Below are 26,348 nucleotides of genomic sequence, written 5' to 3'. Positions count from 1 at the left end.
AGTTGTAGTTATGTACAATACCTTTATTTTATTTATTTTTATGTGGTGCTGAGGATTGAACCCAGGGCCTCGCACGTGCTAGGCGAGTCACTGAGCCACAACCTTAGCCCCTTTCCATACATCTTTAACTAGTATTTCTCATTTCTCTTCAAGTCATACTTACCTGCAAAAATCCAACAAACAGGTTAAATGCAGTCTTCTATTTACTGTGGGCTTCCACTGAGCACTTAAATAGGGTAAAGCAATGTAACCATATGGATTAGTCTGGCCCTAAGTGGCTCACCAGAACATTCCAGGATAATTATTTTATAACTCCTTTTCTTAAATCTCCACCATCTATTCTCTCCACACTCTCATTTGTTGACCTTACTTTCTGTTTCCATAAGAAATTGGCAAAACTTCATTTTTCACCACTGCATCTACTGTCTGTCGTATTTTTAGCATTAATACTTTGTCTCTTCCTCTCTCAGTCTTTGAATTATCCCCACTACTGTCTGTGGCCAGCATCTGTTCTGGATCCATTTCCCTTTTACCTGATGAGCTTTGTTCTATGCTTATTCTTTTTCTCCCTTCTTATATTCAACTTTTTTTTTAAATTTTTATTGTTGGTTGTTCAAAACATTACATAATAGTTCTTGATATATCATATTTCACACTTTGATTCAAGTGGGTTATGAACTTCAACTTTTTTTTTTAATGTACTAGATTATTTCTGCCAGCATCCAAACACATCTTCCCTCTTAAAACAACAACAAAAAAAACCTTTATATTAATCCTACTTCTCTATGCCTTCCCATTTCTCTGCTTGTCTTTATGCAGTGTTCCTAAAGAGTTTCTATATTCCTCATTTATATTCTTTGTAGTTAACCTTTGATTCTCTCCTGGACCCTCTTTAATTAGGCTTTCATGCTTTCTACTCCAATACAAAGGTGTTTATCAAAGTCAGCAACCCAATATTGCCAAACTAATAGTTCTCAAGTCTTTTCTTTTTATTATCCAATAGCATTTGGTCTAAGTATTCCCTCTTCCTTGTAATTCTTTCTTTATGTGGTTTCTAGACACAGTAGAGAACCTCTTCTTTGATGCTTCTCATCCCAACTGTAAATGTTTGAGTGCCCCAAGGCAATACTGCCTTGTCTCATCTCTACTTTCCTGGTGATCTTATTCAGGAGTTTTGATTGGGAGTGTGCTGATGACTCCCAAGTTTTTCTCTCTAGCTGTGATCTATTTCCTAAGCCCCAGACTTACATATTGAACTGAACTGTCCACTCATCTCCTCCCATTGAATATGTAGCAGTTAACTTAAGTTTAACATGTCCCAAACTTTATATGATTTCCTATGTCCCTAACCTAGTCTTCCCCTTCGTTCCACAGTTCAATATATGGTGCTACCATTCACCTCATTATTCATTTATTCATAGAATTTCCCCTAATAAATGAATCAGGTTTATTTTGTCTGTCTGTATTTATGATAAGATTTAGTAAATACTAATACATAGTGCTGATGAAGAGAAATTAGAAAGTTGGGACTGTATGTTTCAGGAATTCACATTCCATTGAAAGAAAAGAAAGCTGTAAACACATAAATAATCATCTAAGCAAGATAAACTAATCATTTGTGGTAGTTTCTAAGTTTTATTATTTTAAGACATTCTACCTTGACTAAGAGGGCTTGGTGAAGAATAATACATGAAAATGCTGTATTTTCTCTATTTTATGTTTTTACAAAGATAATCTTGAGATCATCATTCAGGCAAACTGTTTAGATTTTGTTGTCTCTAACTTGAACAACCAAAACCAGCTTCTTTATAGGAAGTCTTGAGCCATGTATAATGTAGATACAAAAGCTCATGAGGCCTACTTTCTGTCCTCAAGAAACACTACAATATAGGAAAGCAGGTGAAATATAACAGGTAAAAAGATAAAGATACAAAATGTATTAATCTGTTTTTCATTACTATAACAAAATATCTAAGGCAGACAACTATATAAAGAAAATTGCTTTACTATTTTGGCTCATGGTTCTGCAGGTCCAAGGTTGAGGGACTACATCTGGCAATGGCCTTCTTGCTAGCAGAATAAGGAGATGTAGGGCATCACTTGGAGAAGATAGAGCACTTGTGTTTGTCTCTTCTCATGTCTCTCCCCCACATCTTCTTGTAAAGCCACCAATATTCAGTTGTGGAGGCTCTACCCTCATGATCTTGTCTAATCCTAATCACTTCTCAAAGGTGCCAACACTAATCACCATATTGGGATTAAGTTTCCACCCTCTTAATGACTCATATGAAAACTTGGAGGATATACTCAAACCATATCAAGACCATTGCATTCTACCCCTGTATCTCAATGTTTAATGCAAAATACAACTTTTCCTTCCGCAATAGTCCCAGAGTTTTAACTTATTCTAGCATTAATTCAAAAGAACAGAGTTTTATCTAAGACTCAAAGTGAGCTTATTTTCCAGCTGTGAGCCTAGAATATCAAAATAAGTTATCTCCTTCCAGCATACAATGGTGGGAGGCCATTGTATACAATGGGATATACCTTCCCATTCCAAAAGGAAAGAATAGGCTAATACAAAGGGTGAATTGCCCCAAAACAAGACCAGAAACCAGCAGGGCAGACCCAAGGGGTTGGTCCCCAAGACCTGAACATTCCCACCCCTACAACTTTGCTGGTCACAGCCTTACAGGACTGCATACTAATGTGGGTGGCTTTCCTGGATGGGTATGACATGTTGCTAGTCACTCTTGTCTATCTAGGATCCTTACCATGGTTCTACTCCCACATATCTACTATGCATCACTCCATTAGGTGCTCCTTGAAAGGGCTCTGACCCTGTAGCATATTTCTGCTTGGCTTCCCTGGCCTTCCTTTGAAATCTCAGTGAAAGCCACCTTGATTCTGTAATTCCTGCATTCTTCATGTCTGCAGAGCCAGTACTATGTAGAAGCCAAAAATCTGTGCCTGGCCTGGGACAGGAGAGGTGGCCTAGAAGATTTGTGAAATGCCCTCAAAGCCTTTTTCAGTTGTCCTGATAGTTAACATTCCTCCTGCTAAACTTTTTAGCAAACATTCCCTTTGCCTGGTCCTCCTTGGCTATACCTTTACATTCTTTTTCTTTGCTCCTTCCTTTGCCAGAGTGTGAATTCTCTAAATCTTTCTACTCTGTTTCCTTTTGCTCCCAGCTCTTGCTGTGAATCTGACTAAAAGCAGCCAGTAATTCCCATGTCACAGCCTGAATGCTTTGTTGTTTTGAAATTTCTAGTCCATCATTATTAATTTCAGCTTTCCCTAAGTCTTGGGGCATGGATGCAATACAAATTCTTTGCAGTGGTGTAACAATAATGACCCTACTTCCAGTTTCTATTCAGATCCTCATTTTTCACCCAAAACTAGTTCCATAGTCTTCTGAGCCCTTATTAGAATAGAATCTCCCATAACTATATGCTTAGAGCGTGCTAGGCATTTTTTTTTTCCATTCCAGCTGTCTTAACTACTGAGCTACATCCCCAGCCCTTTTTATGTTTTATTTTGAGAAAGGGTCTCACTAAGTTGCTTAGGGTCTCCTAAAATTGCTGAGGCTGGTGATGCCCCTGCCTCAGCCTCCTGAGCCACTGGGATTACGGGCATATGCCACCACGCCCAGCTTGAGGCTTTTTTAAAAAACTGCTCCTCCAAACTCTTCCATTCTCTACTCATCTCCCAATTCTAAAGCTGCCTCCACATTTTCAGGTATAGTTATAGTAGCAATGCCACTTTGGTACCAATTTTCTATATTAGTCTGTTTTTCATTACTGTAATGAAATACCTGAGGCAGGCTAACATTATGAAGAAAACTGGTTTATTCAGCACTAGAGATTTAAGGACAAACCACTGGCATTGGTTCAACTCTGATGAGAGCCACAAGGCACTGTGGCAGACGCATATGCAGGAAGAATAAATCACATCTTAAAACAGAAAGCCAAAGAATAAATAAGTCAAGTTTGTTCTTAACAACAGCTTGCTCTCACAAGAGCTTCAGAGTCCCACAGAACTTACCTTAATCCTTTCTAAGCGCAGTTCCCCAGTGGCCTAAGGACCTCCCTGTAGGCCCTACCACTTAGAGGTCTCACCATTCTCAGCACCTACCACACTAGGGACTAAGATGGACCTTGGGGTTTGCATTCAAATCATGCCCAAACCATAGCACAAAGCATATACAGAACTCAGCTTGCTTCTGAGGAGGGTGCCTACTGACTATGATGATCAAGAAAGCAAAACTTAAAAGTACCAAATGATTGGATGTGGTAGCTCAATAGCAGAGCTACACACCAAGATCAAGAGAAAAAAATATATATAATAGCTGATTACCCTTGATAATAGTATAAATGAAACTCTAGTTATTATGGCCAGTCATTACTGAATACCTAATTAAATCCAACTCACATATACCCAAAGAAAATTGGTTTTGATTATTCCATATATGGACAGTTAGAAAACAGATGGTAGAAATTACTTATTCAGGTTGAATTAGTCTTGAGAGGCTTATAGAAGAGGTGTGTATTTAGTAGATTTGAAAGAAAAACTAGACAAAATTTATCAAAGTAAAACTTGTTGGAGGGTAGTACTAAGGGGGAAATACATATGTAGTTGGGGAGTGGTAGAAAACAACAGCAACAATAAAATTACATTTAAAAAAAGGAACCAAAATAAATAGCTAACAACTTTTACATGGTAATATAGATTTTGCAATGTGGGACTATGGACACATGCTATGTTTATTACATCTCATTCTTCTAGAAATGAGAGATAAATGGGAGTACAGTTGGCACAATCAAATAATAATTTTTTGCATAATTACTTTGTGCCTTGTATTGTGCTCTACCCTCCCAGATATATTGAAATATGAATTTTATAACATTTGGGTAAAGTATTCAATTTTCTGAGATTTAGTTTTCATTTTTTATTTATAGCCTTATCTCCAATGCTTCCAGTACTTTCTGATACATGGTAGGCACTCAGCTATAGAAAAAGAGAGAGGCAAGGAAGAAGGTTAGTTGACTGAATAAATTAATATTTTTCACAAAAGGTCTGGCATATAGTGGGTGCATAGTAAATTATTACTTGATTTTGTGTCTACCCTCATTTCCTAGCACAAGTCCTCACTGTATAGCAGCCACCTGCTACAGTTTGGGTATGGTTTGTCCTCCAAGGGTTCATGTGTTAGAAGCTTGATTCCCACAGTGGTGATGTTGGGAGTTGAGCAGTTCTTCAGTCATTGGAGGAGCTGCCCTCCTGAGGGATTAAGATAACCTTTGGGAGACCCTTGAGATTTTCTGAGAGCAAGTTCTTAAAGAGTGAGCCCCCCCCTGAATTGCAGCTTCCTGTTTTAAGGTGTGATTTTTTTCTCTCTCACACATGCCCCTGCCATTGTGATATTGTTCTCCACCTTACCAAAGCTGTCTTTGATGGATATAGCCACACAGTCTTGGAATTTGAACCTTCAGAACTATGAACTAAATAAACCTCTTTTTTTCATGAAATTAACCAACTCAGGTATTTCCTTATAGTAATAAAACAGACTAATATATCACTTAATAGAAGTTACTGGAATTAATTCATTTTCCCTTCATTCAATAAATATTTATTGAGAACCATAATATTCCAGGCACTAGAAAGACAGCAATAAGCCAAAGAAAGAAATCCCTGCCCTGTAAGTTCTGTAGAAGGGGGCAGACAGTAAACCAAAAGCATATACTATGCCAGATGGTGGTCAATGCTGTGAGCAAAATTAGAGTAGAGGCAGGGGTAGGGTGGCAAAGGAGAGAATGCTAAGGTTAGCGAAGGGGTGGTCATGGAATTCTTTTGTAAGTGATATTTGAACAGAGACCTTGAAGGAAGTTAAGCGAGAAAGCCATGGAAGTTTGTAGAAAAATCGTTTCTGGGCTGAAAGAACAGTAAATGCAAGGACCTGAGATAAGAAAACACTTGGCATGTTTAAGAAATTCCATGGAAGTCTGTGTAGCTGAAGTAGTATAAGCCAGGAGAATAGTAAAAACAAAGTCAAAGAAGTAGCAGGAAATGAGTGTATGTCACCTCATAAGGGAGTTATGGGGACCTTACCTTCTACTATGAGAGAGATGGGAAGTCATGGAAACTGGAGCACTCTGAGGAGTGACATGACCTGACTTTGAAAAGATGATCCTAGTAGAAGTAGCAGGATAGAAGCAGGGACCACTTAGAGGCTATGATATTCATCCAGGTGAGAAGTGTTGGTAGCTTGGACTTACTTGGTAGTGAAAAGTGGTTGGATTATGGGTGTGTTTCAGAAATAGAGCCAACATAATTTGCTAGTAGATGGATATGGGGAATGAAAAAGGAGTGAAGGATATTTTCAAGGTTTTCGTACTTAGCAATTGGAAGAATGAATTTTAATTAACAGTTAATGAGACGGAAAACTGTATGAGGAGCTTTGGTGGGAGCATCAAGAGTCCCATTTAGGACATGCTAAATTTGAGGAGTCTATAAAAATCTGGAGGTCATAGCAGAGTGGAATTAGTGTTTACCAAGGGCTTGGGGATAGTATGGATTTTACACAATATAACATCTACCCATGATTGACTGTGACATATTACATGAGGTCAATATTCCTGTCATATGTGGAATTTTCCATTTGTGGCTTCTCTTAATGCTCAACAAGTTTTGGATTTGGGAGCACGTCAGATTCTCTGGTTAGGGATTTTATATCTATTCAATGGGTATAATAAAATTTCAGTTACATAAAATGAGTAAGTTCTAGAAACCTGTTGTACAATATTGTACGGATAGTTAACAATACTGGATTATTTGCACACAAATTTGCCACCAGTGTTTAAAAAAAAAAAAAGAAAGAAAGAAATGCAGAATTATAGGTCCCACCAAGATTTACTGAATCAGAATCTGCATTTTAACAACATCCATAGTTATTTGGAATGTACATTGCAGACTGAAATGCACTAGCATAAAGGTTAGAGGGATGTCTTCATGACACCGATTTGCTCTGTAATCAGTCTGTAAAGAAGGTAGTTGCAGCATATTAAATATTGTATTATGTTGAATATTCTCTGTCATTGTGGATGTAATCTTAAAAATGAAAGTTAATTTTAATATAATTTGTCCTTACATTTATCTATTACTTTCCATAGCACTTTGTAAAATCCTATAATACATTTCTATTCAGTGATTTTAAAAAACCTTGAAGTCAGGAAGAAATCAACATGCCAACATAAATTCAAGAGTCATGAGGAGGTAGAGATTGTGTAAAACTATTAAATTGGATGAGACCACCAACAGTGTGAGCGAATATAACAATGAAGAGTTGCTCAAGAACTCAACCCTTGAATATTCCAAGATTTACAAGACAGGAAGAGAGAAGAGAATTGACAGAAAAGGGCTCAGACAAAGTAGCTTCTCTCATAGGACAGCCAGAGAGAAGTATTTGGGTGGACGTTTGGGTGAGTGAGCAAACAAAGGAACAGACAAAGTAGGCAAGTGACACTAACCCTTTGAGGATAGATCTATAAAATAGGGATGAGGGTCCTGTTGTTACTTCTTTGCAGAGTTACTGCAAGGATTATAAATAATGTGCGTATACCTCTATTACCACAACTAACACATAGAAAGTGCCCAGATTATCTCTCACCAAAAATGTTTGAAATTAGGTTGATTTTGAAATATTTGCATATAAACATAATGAGATATTTTGGCAGTGGGACCCAAGTCCAAACAGGAAATTTATTTATGTTTTTTATGTACCTTATACTCATAGTCTGAAGGATTATTTATTTTGTTACATTTGTTTTTTGCTTTTGTTATGGGGGATTGAACCCAGGAGTGCTCTACCACTGGGCTACATCCCCATCCCTTTTTAAAAGTTTTTTTATTTTGAGACAGGGTCTCACTAAGTTGCCCAGGCTGGCCTCAAACTTGCAATCCCACTGCCTCAGCCTCCCGAGTAGCTAGGATTACAGGTGTGCCCTATCACACCCAGCCTGAAGGTAATTTTATACAATGTTTTATCTACCCATGATTGACTATGATCTGTCACATGAAGTCAATTTTCCTGTCATAGGTGGAATTTTCCATTTGTGGCATCCTCTTAGTGCTCAACAAGTTTTGGATTTAGAAGCACTTCAGATTTTCTTATTAGGGAAGCTTAACCCATAATAGCCAGTTTTTTATTATAAACATCAAGAAAGCATAAGTGTAGTTTTTTAGTGAATGCTTCAGACTTAAAATAATGAAGAAATCAATATGACTCTGGATATTAAGGAAATTTCTGTGGACAAAGGAGAAACTTGAATCGGACTTTGAAATGGATTTTGATAGGGGCAAGAAACAGCATTCCAGGTGCTGAGATGAGTAAAAGTTTGGAAATGCTTTTAGGAGACCCTGGTGATATAGCAGAGATGCTGCTGTTCAAATGAAGCCTCATTACAGGCATCAAATTATTTGAAGTTTGTTTTATTTTTGTTGTTTAATTTTATTTGGAAGCTAACATATATTTGTTTATTTTTTCACTCTTATAAAATTAAGCCCAGTAAATATTGCAAGACCGACCAATTGCAAGACCAACCATCCTCAAAGACTCAGGTACCCTCAGTTGATGATGGTTTTTTCATTTGTGCCATCAGGTTTTACCACCATTGAGGGATGTGACAAATCGACCTGAAGTTGGCTCAACTGTGAGAAATAAGCTGGTGCGCCTCATGACACATGTTGACCTTGGAGTCAAGCAAATTGCTGCTGAATTCCTTTTTGTCCTTTGCAAAGAGAGAGGTAGGTTAAACTCTCTTTGCCTCCTGCTTTTTATCTTTTGGAGGGAACTTGAGAAATTTTCCTGTTGGTAGTAGCCATCTTTTTCCACCCTGACCAGAGCTTACTATCTAACATATTAGAGGGGCCGAGAAGATTATATAAATAAACAATTTAAAAACATTTTATAAACTGGGCATGGTAGCACACACCCGTAATCCCAGTTACTTGAGATGCTGAGGCAGGAGAATAACAAGTTAGTGAGACCCTATCTCAAAATAAAAAGGGCTTGGGTGTAGCTCAGTAATAAAGTGAATCTGGGTTTAATCCCCAGTACCAAAAAACAAAAAATTAAAAAGCATTTTATATGCTTCTGAATTCATTAAGACACACCCAGACAGATACATTGCCAAGCACATATGTTTATACTTTCTGTATCTTTAACGCAAACTTCTTAATCTTGATGGGGCAGGACCTGGAGCCATTATGAAAAGTCTGTATAATAATTCAGGTGCTACATCGTGTTCAACCACAAGAATGGGATCCTAGTTAGAATAAGTTATACTCTATGTATGCATAATATGTCAAAATATACTCTATAGTCCTGTATATCTAAAAAGAACAATTAAAAAAAAAAAAGAGGTTTAGGGAGGAGAAAATTGGAGTTCCCAGAAAATTTCAGCTAATTTCAATATTCTGTATTAATTTTGGTTCTTTAAATAAAGGATCTCAGATACTCACATGTATTTCTTTCTTCTAGTTTATAAATATCCTAATATAAAATCCCACATAAGCATATTTTTTATTCCATTTTTTTGAAAGACTCAAGTTTTATGAGATAGATAATTTGAAGATGAAAAAGTTTACTTCTCGGGGCTAGGGTTGTGGCTCAGTGGTAGAGTGCTTGCCTGGCACACGTGAGGCACTGGGTTCGATCCTCAGCACCACATAAAAATAAAATAAAGATATCGTGTCCACCTACAACTAAAAAATATATATTTTAAAAAAGTGCACTTCTCTAAAACTCTTAAGTCAACTGCATTTCTCAACTTTATTTCTAACATTGATCTGAATACTTAAGTTCCTGTTCAGATATGTACTAGCAACATGATTTGATCGTTATCCTAATGGTAATAAGCATAGCTCTTATGAAGTAGAGGTATCATGTGCCTGACATTCTATGCATAAGTCATGTTATTTTCAAAAGAACCCTCTAAGGTTAATATTATTTCAGTTTCTTCTGCTCTTTTGAACAGTTTTCTTCCTTGATGGCTTTGAAAAAAGATTGAATTATTATCTTGGAACAAAGTGGTTATCATAATGTCTTGTATATACAAGTTGTCTATAAGTATTGACTAAATTGAATCAATTTTTCTGAGATCAAAAATCTGTTTTTTAAGTATGTGTATGTACATAAATCTAAAGCACTTGTGAATGTACCTGTTAATTGAAAAAGGTTTGTCAAAGTCAGACCTGGTGGTGCATGCCTATAATCAATATGATTGAGGAACCTGAGGCAGGGAACACAAGTTCAAAGCCAGCCTGGGCAAAATAGTGAGACCCTGTCTCAAAATAAAAAAGGGCTGGGGAATGTAGCTCAGGGGTAGAGTGTCCCTAGTTCCAATCCCCAGTGCCACAATAAAAATAAATAATAAGGTTTGTCAAGATATTATAATTAATATGATGTGATAATATTTTATTATTGATATTGTTACCTCTGAGTAGTAAGATTACTGGTGGGTTTTTTCTTTTTTAGTTCTCTGTATTATAATTTTTCTACAAGGAACATGTATCCCTTATATACTTTATAAAAAAAATTTTTTAAAGGCTAAAATGAAGTGTGTTTCTCCTACAATTATTATGTCTAAATATTGCATTAACTAAATGCATAACTAAATATATATATAACTATAATCACCTTACTGATGAGTTAGTGTTGTAGCACATGTGGTATATTCATTTATTATAAATTTTTCTTCCATTTGAAATGGTTGGCTTTATTCCCTTATGGACCCAGTATTTTGTAGTTGTGACTTTGAGCCCAAAAGCAAATCCACATTAGCACAGGTGTATAGATGTATTATTTTGGAATAAAAATCCAGTCATTCAAAAATATTTTTTGAGCTAAACCATGGGATTTTTGAGATACATAAGATAAACGGGTCTCTGCCCTAAGGAGTCACAGACTCAAATGCCTATGGCAGCTAGGCTAGTGATAAAAGTAAACCAGTTGGGAGCTGGGGCTATAGCTCAGTGACAGAGCGCTTGCCTCTCATGTGTGAGGCATTGAGTGCAAACCTCAGCACCACATAAAAATAAACAAATAAAATAAAGGCATTCTGTCCATCTGTCTATCTACAATTACAAAAAAAAATTAAAAAAGAAAAAAGTTAACCAGGTAGACTAATAGATATAAGATGATGAATAAAAACTGATACTTTCCAGCAACTCACTATTGGAGAGACAGTGGGGACACTAGGGGGTTGGAAAAGGGATGTTGCAGTTCAACTTCAACTTAACTGTTACCATGAACAATCAGATGTGTTACCAGATCTTCCAAGTTTTTCAAGAGAAACTAGAACACTGGATTGTTACATAAAATCTGTTTCTAAATGTCAGCTAATTCAAATGTAAAACTTTGGGCCAAAAAAAAAAAAAGAAAAAAAGAAAGAGTCTACCTTCAATTTAAATCATCAGATTTTTGGAAGTTGGGTTTGGAGAGACTATCAAAATGAAATAGATTTCAAATAATTTGTCAGAGTAACTGAGCTTTCCTCTTTAGGATAGGCATAGCTAAGTTTGAAAGTGAAGGAAGGTACTTTGATCAATGCTCAAAGCTCAGACGGCAAGGTAGAGACTGTAAGCAGTAAGCAAATTGGGTTAGGAACACAGAGAATAGAAGTAAAGAAGGAAATTAAAATAAGATGAGATACAGCATGCAAAATCTTATGGAAGATTAGGCACAAAAGGAACCTTCCAGGTGTCTTAAATACTCATCTGTGCCAGGCAAAGTGGCATCTCCAGCTGATAGTGGCCAAAAGGCTAACTTTGTGCTTGTGCCACCAATTTGTTCTGTTAACCCTGCCATAACTAAACTTTTAGGATCACTCTGCAAATTGGGTTCTTTCTACAGGGAACCTAAAGATAGACTTTATGTAGTTTAATCAAAAGAAAATAATTTGTGAAAATAGTCTCCTACTTTGGTGGGGTTCTCCCCCCCGCCCCTTTAACGTATTTGCTCAGAGATTAGACTTCAACTCCCTCAGCATGTAGCCCCCCACACTTACAAATTTACTTTAATCTCCACTTAAGTCTCAGAGGAATAGGTGTCTAGCTTGGAGCTAAATATTCTCTCTTCCTGTTGATCTTTTCTCTTCCTGTCTTTGCAGAAGCTTTGCTTCATCAGTTTTTACTCTATATATTTTTTCTTTATTCTCCCCATGTGCTTTCCTCAAACTATATACATACATATCATTGTCCTTCAGATTTTGGCATCTTGTAAGACTTATCTGTTTTTCTTTTCAGTTTCCTTACTCAGTCTTCAACTTGGTAAAAGCCAGCAATTTCTAAGGTCATCTTTATATCTGCCTATAACTCTTCAACAGTTGACAGTGCTGACAACTTGTATTGTTTCTGTGCTACCACACACTTCTAGATTATCTATTGACCCCCCCCCCCCATTTCTTTTCTTTTTTTCAGTCTCTCTTGCTGATTCCTGTCTTTTCCATATTTAATTCCCAGTGCTCTCCACAGTCATCTTCTGGTCTCATTCTCACTTTATTTTGCTCCCTGAGTAATCTCATTCTCTCCTTGGCTTTTGCTTCAGCCTTTTTGCTGAGTAGCTTCCCAAATCTCTATCTCTAGCCCCAATCTTTTTCTTGAACCTGTCATATTTATCTACCTGCTCATTGATATCTGCACTTGAGTTTCTCACAGGTGACTTCAACTAATGTCTAAAGTTGAGTTCATTATCTCCATTACCATTCTCCCCAACATTTTCTTTATCCTTTGGTCAATTTTTCTGGGAAAGTCACATTTTCTATTTAATCGCTAAAGGCAAAAGGCCACGATTACCCCAAATTTCTTCTTTACCTGCAGATTAATAATCACATCATATATATTTTACCTCCTAAATACCCCTTTTATTTATTCCCCTTCTTTCTGTTCCCACACCGTTACCTTGGTACAGGCCCTTAAAATTATTTTCTTAAACTATTTAAGTAAATCTGTTTCTAGTCAGGTTTTCTTCATTTTATCTTTTACATAGCTAACAGAGGGACTGATATAATCAACAGATATAATCTTGTCATTCCCTCATGTAAAACTTTAAATGATTTCCTGTCACTGGCATAGTAAAATCCAAATCATGGTTTACCTATATAGTGTATTTTACAGCTGTTTCTGCTTAATCATACTAAATGCCTTATTTATTCATGGGATGCCTTCCCATTTTTGTTATCATGAGGTGAACTTTATCATGGGGTGTCCTTGAAGATCAGCTTGAGCCTCATCTCTGAAGACTTCTCTGACCATCACAAGCAAAGTAAAACATTCTTTCCTTTATGGCAGTTTTATTTATTTCTGTTTTTAAAACTTTTGACATTTGCCATGTTGTCACTCTTTATTGGTTGAGCTTGAATTCTAGACATTAAGTCTCTTTAAGCTAGAGATCATGTTGTACTCATCTCTGGATCCCCCCCATGCTTAACAAAGAACCTTACAGAAAGTGAATGCCCCATAAATGTTTAATAAAAGAGCAGTATTTGTGCTCTCTATAAATCCAGTCTAGAACGTATGCCATCTTGTGTATTTCTCCATATAAAAAAAATAATAATTTCATTATACTGTAGTAAGTTCCCTAAGAGAGAAATGTGCCAGGTAACATGGTAGCCTGACTGAAGGAATGATTAGGGAGTGTGAAAGTCAGAGAGTGTCTTTGCAAAAGAATACAAAGAAATGGAAAATAACTAGTAGATTCCGGGAGGTGGGGGACTAGTTCAAGATGTGAGAAGTCTACAGTATACGAGATTAATTTGGAAAAGAGGCAAAGGCCACCAAATGAAGAGCCCTTTAGACTCTGTTTTGGAATTTGAGTTTAGCCCGTAATGGAAGGAATCATGTTTTACAAAGATGTCTTGAGCAGTTATGTGGAATAAGGAATAGAGAAATGCGACTCTGGAATAAGGACACTAGGTAGAGAAAACTACTAGTATGGATATCTAAAAGTTGCAGTATTTGACCAGAAAGAAAAAGATCTATACAGAGAAAGGAGAATGGTATCTGGGGAGATTGGTTTTGCCACTCTTTTCTTCATGACTACCTATGTAGCTCTCACTGTGCTGCCCTGGTTGCTCGCCTCTGTTCGTAAAGTACCCTCTAGCATCCTGGTAAAAGAGTAGTGAAATGCTACTTGAAATTTTCTGCCGAAATGCTGAATTATTTCATTTCGGTAACATTTTTATATAACTATATGGATAATTATTATGACAAAGAATAAATTGTGTGTGTGTGTGTAAGAGAGTACATTTAGGACCACCAGAAAATCTTTTCTTTGTCTTAGCAGCTTACCTTAATATCCAAGGTCAGTCATTTTTCCTTTTCTACTTTCCCAATATCAAATAGGATATTTTATAGTTTATTCAAAAATAGACTAAAAAATAACGTCAAACATTCCATCAGTGCTTCTCATTGAGAATTTTGCATTCCATTTTTCTCCCTCTCACCCCCACTTTCAAATATTTTATCTCTTTAATAAAAGTTCATTTGCCTTTTAAACTATTGGCTGCGGCCTTAACTGTTTTGAAGGCAAAGTGTGTCTTAAATCATCTTTGTAACCCACACTGCCTGTCACAGAGTTGGCACATGTTTGCTCCAGTGAAAGAACAATAAATATTTTCACTAAAATATCAGGCATTTTTACTATTAACTGGCTTTCAGAAGGATTTTCTGTATAAAAAAGCAGTTATTTGGAATTATATTTACTTTTGTTTAGTCTATTTGGACTTTCATCATGTTTGTGTTCTTAAACTATTTTAATCTTTAGTTAAATGCTTTGTGTCATTTTAAATTGCTGTTAGTTTTTAAGTATTTCATTTAAACCATTTATTCGTGTTGCCACAATTTAGACTTTAATGATTTCAGTGAATATTATTTTTATGGAAGCATTAAATATCCTTATTTATTTAAATAATAATAAGCCTGGGGGGGGAAAATAGTAAGATTGTGGCTGGAGTGTAGCTCAGTGATAGAGCATGTGTTTAACATACACACAGCCTTGGGATCAGCACAAAAAAGTAAAAATGAAAATAAGCCTTATCAGCAATGCTTGCAGTGAGAGCATCAGTGCTATGTTGGTTTAAATCTGTGATCTACATCATCAATGGCTTTGTATCTGAACATGCATTAAGTTCATGTCTGACCTCCAAGAATATTAAAAATACCTATATACACTGAATTTTGATTTCTTCCCCTAGTTTACTGATTCACTAATTTATCTAAATCACTTTATCTTGGGGACCCACTGGTCACAAGATGGGGCATATCAGATTTATTCAGAGGGCTTTCAGGTTACATGATGCCTCTTTAAATTCTAATGTAATCCTATCCAGCATCCACTGAGAGTCATTGGGTGTTTTTTTGTTTGGGTTTTTTTTGGGGGCGGGGGGTGTTCCTGAAATAATTCTTTTACCCAGTATTACTAGAGAAAAAGAATGAATTTAACCAGATGCTTTTCTAAATTCCTTGCAGGTATTAACTTGTAGAGTAGATGGTTATTATTTCATTCCTACAGATTTGAAAAGTGGGTTGGTTGCAGGATCTCTTACCCAAGATCAACTAAGTGGTAGAGTCCTAATTGGAACCTTGTCTATCTAGCTCTGGACCTATCTTCTCATTGGGCTTCTTGTGTTTACATATTGTTGCTTTTTTTTTTTAGAGTAGTATATTAGACTAACTTATTTACTAATATCCTTAATTTTCTTATTTCTTACACCTTTTACCTCCTATTCTTACAAAGAATACATTACATACCATATTGGTAAAATCCAAATTTGACCTTTATTATTTCTAGTTTCTTATGATTTCTCTTAAACTGAATTTTAGAAATGTAAGATTTAAGATCAGAAACTTTATTATTGCAGCATGATCCTTACCAGTGACCTAGCAGTCACAGAGGCCCCACTTCTGCCAAAAGTATGTTTGGATCAGCTGTTAAGTTTCTTTTTCTGAAAAAAAAGGCTCTTAGTCCTCAAAACATATAAAACAATTTGTTGAAAGTTCGGCATAACCACTTCCACACACCCCCTCCCTACATTGGGTGTGAGTGGTTGATGATGATGGTAAGCACCCATAAACTCCTGTCTAAAACCCTGTTCTGTTTTGCAGTGGATAGCCTGCTGAAATATACTGGCTATGGGAATGCTGCAGGACTGTTGGCGGCCAGGGGCCTCTTGGCTGGAGGAAGAGGAGATAATTGGTACTCAGAGGACGAGGATACAGACACTGAAGAATACAAAAATGCAAAACCAAAGTATAGTATCAAGTTTCTTTTCACCTAACTATTGCTGTGCCTATCAGTTGGTTATTTGCCTTTCACTTCCTTTGTCTTTCATTTTCCAGTGTTTCTTTTCTCTTGTGGATTTGGAAGCTTTCCTTTTAATGGTGTTTTTTGAGGCAGTTTTATAGCGAGTGCCTTAGAGAATGACTTTAAGTGATTGAGGAAGGATAATATTGCAAGAAATGTTCAGTTGCATGATGTTTTCAACATGTTCATTATCTTCTCTCAAGTACTAAGAAAGCTGGTGATTTTAGAAGTCTGTCATCTACTAAAAACATTACTGCTTACTATTTTCCTTCTTTTCCATAAGAGATTTTGTATGTTCTAACCAAGACCAAATTTAACTTGGTTATTTGATATTTCGGTCTTTCTTAGAACTCTAAATGTTAAGTTTCATACATTATGATCAACTCCCTTACATAAAAACTCTTACAAGTCAAAAAATAATGCAACAAAGGAAGAAGTCTGGCTCCACATTGAATTCTAATCAAACATACACTTATGGATCATTTTTTAACAAGTTAAGTCAGTGCACTAAAAAGGCAAATCTGAGACTATGAAGTCAGAGTCAGTGCTTACAAATTAAAATCACTAATTCTCTGCCCTGCCAAACTCCAAGACAAACCACCTATCATTCCTTCTGCTCTCTCCCCATCCTTTTCATTCCCCGTCAACCTCTATCTCAAGTAAATTTCTTAGTTTCTATTCATTAGTAATTATTTGAACAGTTTTTGCTGGATTCCATTACAAAACATTAAAAAGGTATTCCCTTCCCTTTTGGCATTATCAGTAATGTTGAGGTGCTCTGTTTTCTATTGATAGTCTTCTGTAGTATGAAGTGATCAAGGATAGACAATCATAATCTGAAAATTTGGTTTTAGGGGAGTTGTTTTGGTTTTGGGTTTTTTTTTTTTTAATGTACAAATTATGCCCTGTTGACATAAAAGTAACATAGTTTCAGAAGAGGAAAGAAATGACTGGTCCCCAATAAGATAAATAGCCTATTTCTTGGCAAAATAGGTCTGAGTAGGTAGTGTTGGTTTCAGCATTCCTAGTGCTATCTATTAGACTCTTTAGGATCTTATAGAATGTGTCTTAGGAAAAAAAAGCTTTTTGGACAAGGGAAGCTAGCAGTGACTGTAAACAGTACGTTCTTAAGACTACCACTATTTAGATGTTATAGATTGGGCATTTCTGTCAAGTACTACAAATTCAAATAGAGAAATCATATTCTTTCTTTCTCTAAGTCATCATGCTAAGTTAGTCTTATTAGCTCTTGGTTTTCCCATTCCATTAATTGTTTTTCCATATTAATTTATATCTCTTCATTTGACATGTAAAAATACCCTACTTGAAAAGTCTCACTTTCATGACCCCCACTGCCATTTTTTTTTCTGAGATGGGGGTCTCACTGTAAGAACAAACTCAAACCCATGAGTCCCAGCAATCCTTTTGCCTCAGCCTCCTGAGTATCTGAGATTATAGGTGTATGCCACCACATCCATCTAAACATCTCATTTTAAAATGAAGGTGGAGATTACATTAGGCATTCATTGATTCCCAGGGAATATGGACAGTCAATTAAGGCAGAAAACTCAAGAGGTACTCATGGATGGCTCATATTTTTGCATCTCAGTATATATTATCCATTTTATTTGGTGGATGTCTTTTATAATGCTCATGGTCATATGCTTAGCAATACCAGAATGCTACTGTAATAAGAAGGAGCTCAGAGAGAATACAGGAACACTGGGGTCTCTCCTAAGAGTATAGGAAATAGAATTGTTACATAGAGGATTTCATTAGAGCACCTTTTGTTTAAATCAGTAACTGTGGTGTTTGATATTGTTAATGTTTTGGCTATGTCACAAGAAGACTCTATACTTGAGCTTTACATCTTAACTGAAATCATTTTTAGCCTTTGAACTTGGCTTATGCGGTTCACAGGAGTAGTGTAATAGTATGATCAGAATGATCACCATTGTCAAATATTGTGTCTCTTAAATATTGATTATTACAAATATAAATGTTTTCCAAGTGGCATCATATCTTCTCCCTTCAGATAGGTTTGCATCTGTTTTTCTCTTAAATCATTCTTCTTTAAGATGAAAAGTGTGGTGGGACCTTTAATGTGTTAATTCTTCAAATGGTCCTTGTAAAAGCGGTGGCAAACAGAGTACTTTGTAAGCAAGATGACTTTTGTACTCTAGGGAGCGGTCTACAGAGCTCAAAGAACTTGTTACAAAAACTTTTACTCATCTAGTCAAGCTTAAAAAGTCGGCATCTGAAAGGATTACTTATTCTCCTACCCCCTGATTACCCTTCACCAGTCAGAGTTCCCAAGATCTAGTTTGCTTTTCTTATGATGCATTTATTCACAACAGTTGCTAGTATTAGCAGAAGCAGAGAAATTATTCTTCATCCAGTTGGCCCTAGTCCTGTGGTCAAAAATGTAAGTGGATTCTGATTAATGCACCAAGGTAACCTGTAATCCTTTATTGGAATCTGAAACCCAGAATTGCATGGAGCTTACATTCAGGCTATGGGAGACAGCTAATATCACAGCAATTCTTTTTGTGTCAAAATAAATGTATTTAATGGACTGGAAATGACTTTCTGCAATTTGCACATTTAGACAAAATATACTCATAGAATTAAATTACGAGCCACGTAGGTTTTTGGTGTATGTCTATCCAGGTTTGTTAACACTTTCCAGTGAAGTTTGATCCTTTATCAAAGGGCAACCAAATGTCCAAATTCTAACTTTTATACCTATTTCTTCTATGTCTCTGCGCATGGAGACCCCTTAGCTGTATAGAAAAAAATAAAAGCATGACATAACATTACCTTCTGGCTGACATGGTTTTACATCATTCTAAACATTAATTGAATGTGTGTTTAATGACATTTGGCTCATTTTAGAACAGTGGCTTTCAGACTAGGTACACAGGTGTCTGAGGTGTAAAGAGTCTTTATGGAAGACATACAGGCAAGAGGGTACATATCTCTGAACTGTAAAGAGATGTGTTTATTGAAGGAAAAGTGGGCAGACTCTTTAGGATACCTCAGATATTCAAACTCCACATTAGATCATACTTATATCCAAAGCTTAAAATCTTTTTACTGAGCAAATTCAGGGGCACTTCTTAACTATATTTATCACAGCTGTAGCTATGGAAGTAGCTATACAGATGGTTTCTTAAGCATAAGGCAAGATACTTTTTTTCCTTTTAATTGTCAAGATTTTGTTATGCTGCTTAAGTCAAGTTCTAATATAGTTGTCTCATTATATTTGGGCTACATAAATAATTTCTTTGTTTTTAGTTTTCTTGAAGTAAGTAAATCGAAAACCATGATTTTTCTCTTTGTCCAGTTTGGGTTGTGATGGTATAATTGATATATAATGGGATTTAATTAGCATCTCTAGGAACTGGGATTTATTACTGCAAGCATTCATGAAGCACATCTAAATTCAGATCACTGAAAGATGATATGTCAAGAAATTTGTAATGTTTTGAACAACCCACAATAAAAAATTAAAAAAATATATATTTATTATAAATATTTCAACATACAAAAAGTATATATAGTAATATCAAAATAGTCTGTATACGTAATACTGAGCTTAAGAAATAAACTGTAAGAACTCTTTGAAAAAACGAAAAAACCCCAGACAAAATAATAAATAAATCTATATACTATACAAAAAAAAAGAAAATGAAATTATGACTATTTCTGCCATGCACACCAGTTCTAAAAGTTTACCAGCCTTTGTGATTATTACAATAATATCAATTTTGTAATTTCAAATTTGAGCTGTTTTCTTTTGTATTATAATTTGGGTTAATGACCATCATTAACCAGATGTGTTAGCTGAACTACAATGCTGAATTTTGCTCCAGTTTTCATTTTCTGTAGATTCACAACCATCAGTTTTCTGCCCTTTATGGCAAGGATAGCACTCTTAATCAAATAGCCTAATAGAAAACATTTTTGAAGTACTATAATTTTAAAAAAAAATTAAGTTGTAGATGGACACGATACCTTTATTTTATTTATTTGTATTGGTACTGAGGATCAAAACCAATACCTCACTTGCACTAGGCTGACGCTTTATCCTGAGCCACAACCCCAGCCTCATAAAGTACTATAATTTAAAAAGACATTTTGGAGCTTTTCTTTCTTGCATACATGCATTTAATATTCGTGTAAATGTATTCAGTATTTATGTTTGTGTGGCAGATACATGGTAAACATTTAATAAATATCTGATAATAAATATCTGACACCCATATTACCTAATTCTTTCCATTGCTAATCTAATGCAAAGACTTGGATTGGGATGTGGTTTCATAATTTATCCTACTTCTTTAATGTGGGATTAATGTGAACATTTATACACTAGTGCTCAAATTACTTGAGACATTTTGAAGAACTGGTTTATCTTCACAGTATCTTATATGTGAATTTAATTATATCAGACTCCACAAGAGCCCTAGTTGTTGTGTGTCGGGGTTTTTAGCCCCCCCCCCCCCCCCCCCCCCCCCCCCCCCCCCCCCCCCCCCNCCGGTCTCCTCCTGACCAGCAGGAGAAGCCGGGAAAGCACGCCCCCCCGACCAGGACTGGCAGCCTCCACCTAGCCCTCCCTTGCCAGAGGACAATCAGGCACCAGGGAGACGGATCTCGTTTATAGAGGAAGTACACACAGCTTATATTACTGCACAGAAGCCAATCAGAATAAAGGTCAGAAGGGTGGAGCAAGTTCACGTGTACACCCATCCCATACTCCCTAAGGGAAGGCACAAGCTGTCCACGAGGGCAGCGGAAGAGTCCTGGACCTATCCTGTAGGTGGTCTGCCTTTTCTGTCACCACCCACAGCACCGCCTCCTGGCTGATCACCAGGAGCCATCCCAGCCACATGTGCGGCCCCAAGACCGGGAAGCGGGCAGCCATGCCCTACGGTTGTGTAGTTTCTTTAGTGAATAAAGATTATACGTATGTCTCCATAATGATAACTAAATAGAATAAATTACTTCCTGGATCATCTGAGGTCTTTGTTTCTTATTTCTCAGAAAGTGCCTCAGCTATGCAAATAATAATAGCTGGTATTTATTGAGTGTTTAACTTGTGCCAAGCACTGTTCTAAGAACTTCACAAATATTATCTCATTTTAACAACTCTTTGCGGTAGGGTTATTCCCATTTTACAGGTGAGATCAGTGAAGTCAAGTAACTTGTCCAAGGCAGAGAGTCCATATATGTCCGTTAGCCTGACTCCAGAGCTTGTTGTGTTTGAGGGATTCTGCTGTTTTTTGAGGTAGCCAGAGTATATTTTACTATTCTCTTTACTTTGCCTTTTTATTTTGGGGTAAAGTACACATGACACAAGATTTTCTAACCATCACCACTGTCCATCTCCAGAACTTTTTCATCTTCCCCAGTGAAGTTCTGTACCCATTCTCCCACCTTCTAGCCTCTGGTAGCCACCATCTCTCTCTGTCTCTCTGAAATCTAGAGACCTAATGTACATGGAATCATATTTTTGTCCTTCTGTGACTAGCTAACTTAGAATAATGTCTTTAGGATTCACTCATATTGTAATATGTGTCAAATTTTCCTTTCATTTTAAGACTGAATAGTATTCTATTCTATGTGTATACCACATTGTGTTTATCCATTCATCCATCAGCAGACACTTGGGTTGCTTTCAACTTTTGACTATGGTGAATAATGCTGCTAAACATGAGTGTACCATTATCCATTCAGGTCCCTGCTTTCACTTCTTTTGGATCAGTACCCAAAAGAGGAATGGCTGGATCACATGGTAGTTGTATGCTTAATTTCTTAAGAAACAGCCATACCATTTTACATTCCCTCCAAGAGTTCAGGGCTTCTCTTTTTTCTGCTTCCTCACAGTATTTGCTGTTTTCTGGAGGGAAGTAAGTTTGTGTTCTCAGTAATAATCATCCTAGTGGGTGTGAAGTCAGAACTGTGGTTTAACTGCTACTGAATTCTGCCTCCAAGCCCTTCAAAGGGAGATGAGTTTTACCTTCATTATAGCTTCCCTATACTTTGATGTAATCAAAACAGAAAATAAGAGAAAGTACATGGGTCTTTATACACCCTGATATCCCTGAAAACACAAAGTTCTATTTGATTCATTTAAATTCTGTAAATATACACATACATCTGTCAGTTAGTTCTGGCTGTACGTTCATCATAGTCAGAATTTAGTCACCCCTTATTGCCAGCACTGCTACCAAACTAAAATTTTGTCACTCTCCAGGGTCTTCTTAATAACCTTCTAATTGGTCTTAGGTTTTTGTATGGTTTAGTTTGGTACTAGGTATAAAACCCAGGGGCTCTCTACCACTGTGCTAAATCCTTCTTATTTTATTTTATTTTATTTTATTTTTAAGTTTTGAGACAGGATCTTACTATATTGCTGAGGCTGGCCTCTAACTTGTGGTCCTGTTGCTTCAGCCTTCCCAGTGTGCACCACTGCTGGCTTGTTTTTTGATTGCAGTGCTAGGAATTGAACCCAAGGCTTCACACATATCTAGGCAAGCGCTCTACCACTTGAGCTACACCCCAGCTCCCGCTGGTCTTGTTGATTCTATCTGTGACATTGTTTTCAACACAGTAGTCCTTTGTGGTCCTTAGGAAATGTATGTCAGACTGTACCTACTGTGACTAAGAACCAAAGTTCTGGCTGTAGTCTGCTTATACTTGTGCTTTCTCTTGCTGTGCCCTCGCCACTTTGAGCTCTTCACTATTTGTTAAACACCCCACACATGCTCCTGCCCAAGGCCTTTGCCTTGAGGATCCTTCCTCCTGGAATGTCACTGGGTGTCATTGCCTTCCCTCCTTCAAGTCTGTGCTCAGGTATCAGCTTCTTATTCAGGGTAGTAGTGCTCCTGCCTTGACCTCGTCACCCCAAGCCTCTGTTGCTCCTTCTCTCACAGCACTTATCACCTCCTGCCATAAGCTTCCTTATTCTTTAGATCTATTGTTTCCTCCATTAGAAGATAAACTCCATAGATTTTGTTTGCATCTGTTTTTGTTCCTCAGAATAATGCCTGGCAAACAGTAACAAATTTTTGTTGAATTAATTCATTTTTCTGAGTTATTTTTTTAGCTGGTCAGCCCCTCCTCAGCATTAGGATTCTGTGACAATCCAGTTTCCTACCTTCATCAAGCCCCACGTCTAGTTAAGGAGTGGTAGCCAGGGAATGGAATTCAAGAAAAACAAGAAATGGTTAAATGTTTGTTGTGTTGTTATTCTGAGGGGGAATAGGGTGTGGAGTGTCCTGGATGGGCATTTTTAGTATCATTCCCATACACTGTCTCCTTTCCGACCCCACCTATTACCTTCTTCCCTGGTCTGGGCTTACAAAATGCCACTTACCAAAAGCTCTGATCTGTTTCCTAAAAGTTATAAATTATTGGCAACTAGGCTGGATTTAGCTTATGTAAACATGTTTTGTTTGGCTTACTCGTGTAGTGTTGATTATGTGGTTTTTGTTTTTGCTTTTTATTTTACGTAGTGCTTCTTAGGATAATTTATTTATTTGCCAACATTTAGAATTCAGATATTTCGTATGAAAATGTGGATGTCAAGCCTTGTTGGAAAAAATGGCAGTTCTGATAGGGCCTGCATTCTCATGTCACAGCCAGCTGCTGGAATTGAGTAGCTGCAGCCCGCTTCATCCGAGCCACAGCTTCCTTTGTCTTGACAGCCTCCCCTTTCACTTTCATCTTACCTGCCTTGCCCCTGTAGGGATTTGACTTTAAAGCTGCTGCTTTTACTAGAATGCTCTGAGTAAAATTTAAGCCACACTTTAGAAATTGAAGTTAACTTTCATGTAGCTAAGGGGATTTTTCCCCCAATGCTGGGAATGGAACCCGGGGCCTCAAGTTTGCTAGGCAAAGTGCTTTATCACTGAGGCTCAACACAATCCCTTTGAGGGAACATTTAATGGCTTTTTTATTGTTAAATGACCTAGTACTGTTGCTGTTGACCAAAAATGGAAACAATTTGAAAAAGAGTGAAAGACTTGAAATCTATTTCAGCTTTTACACATGTATTCATCTGCTCATACCTTTTTAGTTTGTCTTAATCCTTTTGTCTCTAGGCCCATAGCTGCTGTCAGTTCATCCAGTGGTTTAATATAATAATTTTAAAAATGCATGATGAAGTGTCCAAAGATAAGAGTTTAGATGCTTCCTGTCACCTGATTGGAAGACATTAATAATCATAGGATTGGAATGCTAGGAGGATGGAGAGGGGAGTAAAGACAAGGTGGGAGAAATTATGATAAATATAAACTCAATAAAATGTTCACCACAGTTAGTGTCCTTAAAGCATTAATTGTCTGTGTCCAAGACTCAGACTTAGGATAAAATAAAAGTAACCCCAGGATTTAGTAGAGAAACCTGCAAAGTTAAATTCCAGACTGCTATGGGAAGTTGTTAAGGTGCCAGGTATTTGTTCAACTGAAATAATCTGTTTTATGAAACTGCGCATCATGGTTGTCACGGTGACCTTTGTATATTTTTTCTTCCTTTTCTTGGTGGGGAAACTACCAGAGACTCTGGCTTGAAGGAGGGAGGGACAGGAGGATAGACAGAACCATCTGCCTTCAGCTACAGGACAGTGGTGTTTCCCTATAATAGAGTGGCTGTGGCTTTGTTTATATTCTTCTATCAAGGGGGTAAAATGTCTTTTTAAAGGAAAAAGTGAAACTTGGATCCCTGGAGTGACTTTGGAGGGCTTGGAATGTTTTACTGCATAGATAGAGGATGCGATTTTACTCTGTAAGAATGAATTTAAGCTACGATACAATGTGTTTAAGCTGCAATTACAAAGGATTTCAGAGCAAGCCATGAAGTCGTTTTAGCAGCTGGGAGACTTAAAGTCAGCTTATAGAAAACAGTCATCATTTCCACTAAACTAAGAAACCAACAAAAGAATCAGCATGTTCTCATCCAAGAATTCATATCTGACTGTGTGTTATGGTGCCCACAATACCACAGGGCTCAACAGTGCATCCTTCAGATAAGTTTTTCCTGATTCTTTGTGCTGATATCATATTTGAAACAGTAAATAGTCAACAAATCTGATTTTTCAAATCATACCTCCATTAAATTTGAGAAGTCTTTTCTCAAGTGGCAAAAGAGCACGATCTCCATAGTTAATACATTTACCTTCCCTTGTACTTTATTCCAAGACCTGATTTTCTTCATCTGCTTGGGATGATCTGTATATGTAATAAGTACATTTATTTATTTATAAGACAAGGAAGTTTTGTTTTATTTTTCTAATGTATTAGGTAGCAAGGGAGAAACCAGTGAAAACAGATGACTTCTTGTCATTTGCCTGAGGAAATAATGGATGGGGGGTGGTATTGTATTTTCAGTGTAGCATTTGGATATATCTCCATAGTTCTCGAAAATCTTGCCTGAGTTTTTGGGAAATAGGATGATCCAAACAGCATTTTTGTTGATAGCTTTTAACTAGAGGCCTTTTCCTCTTTTATGGGCACCCGAAAAAAGAACTAGTAGCACACCATGAGGCTGTACACAGACAATGTAGCCCAGTGGTTCCTAATCTCATTGTATATCGGAATTACCTAGAAAACTTTGATATACACACATGCACACACAGATTAAGGTGAAGCTCAAACTTGTTCTTTGAAGTTCCCAAGTGATTCTAATGTATATCTGGCAAAGCTAAGAATTAGTAACTAGCCGAGGGGATTTCAGGTTTCCCCAAAGCCCCAGCATTCCTAAAAGTGCCCTGGGGGGTACCTTAAAAGGAAGCAAGCAGGTGGAGGACAAACTAGGGCCCCTAGGCTTCACTCTCCTCCGCTGCCCCATTCCCCCTTTTGCCTGAACAATTCTGGTTTTTTCTATATTAAATATTGAGGTTCTAAAAGGAACATGTTTTTTAACCACAACTCTAGACATATATGTCCTATGCAAGAATGGCAACACAGATTTTAACTCTGGTTTT

The 26,348-nt window shown here is 36.9% G+C and overlaps 1 protein-coding gene across 12 annotated transcripts in view; it reads left to right on the top strand.

Annotated features, from left to right (window-relative positions):
- Positions 1 to 26,348, top strand: part of Ric8b (RIC8 guanine nucleotide exchange factor B) — a 114,256-nt gene that overhangs the window by 68,351 nt on the left and 19,557 nt on the right. For all 12 annotated transcript variants that reach the window (XR_007347380.1, XR_007347379.1, XR_001503221.2 and 9 more), the window contains 2 exons: positions 8,658 to 8,802; positions 16,162 to 16,306. Coding sequence is in view for 7 of the 12 variants with exons in the window: in XM_048802580.1 (XP_048658537.1) it covers positions 8,658 to 8,802; positions 16,162 to 16,306 (290 nt within the window). In the remaining 5 variants the exon portion in view is untranslated. The remainder of the gene's footprint in view (positions 1 to 8,657; positions 8,803 to 16,161; positions 16,307 to 26,348) is intronic.

Source organism: Marmota marmota, unplaced genomic scaffold, assembly GCF_001458135.2.
Source record: "Marmota marmota marmota unplaced genomic scaffold, marMar, whole genome shotgun sequence".
NCBI classification, from domain to species: Eukaryota; Metazoa; Chordata; class Mammalia; order Rodentia; family Sciuridae; genus Marmota; species Marmota marmota.
Note: the sequence above shows the minus strand (reverse complement) of the source record. Positions and strands in the feature narration are given on the sequence as shown.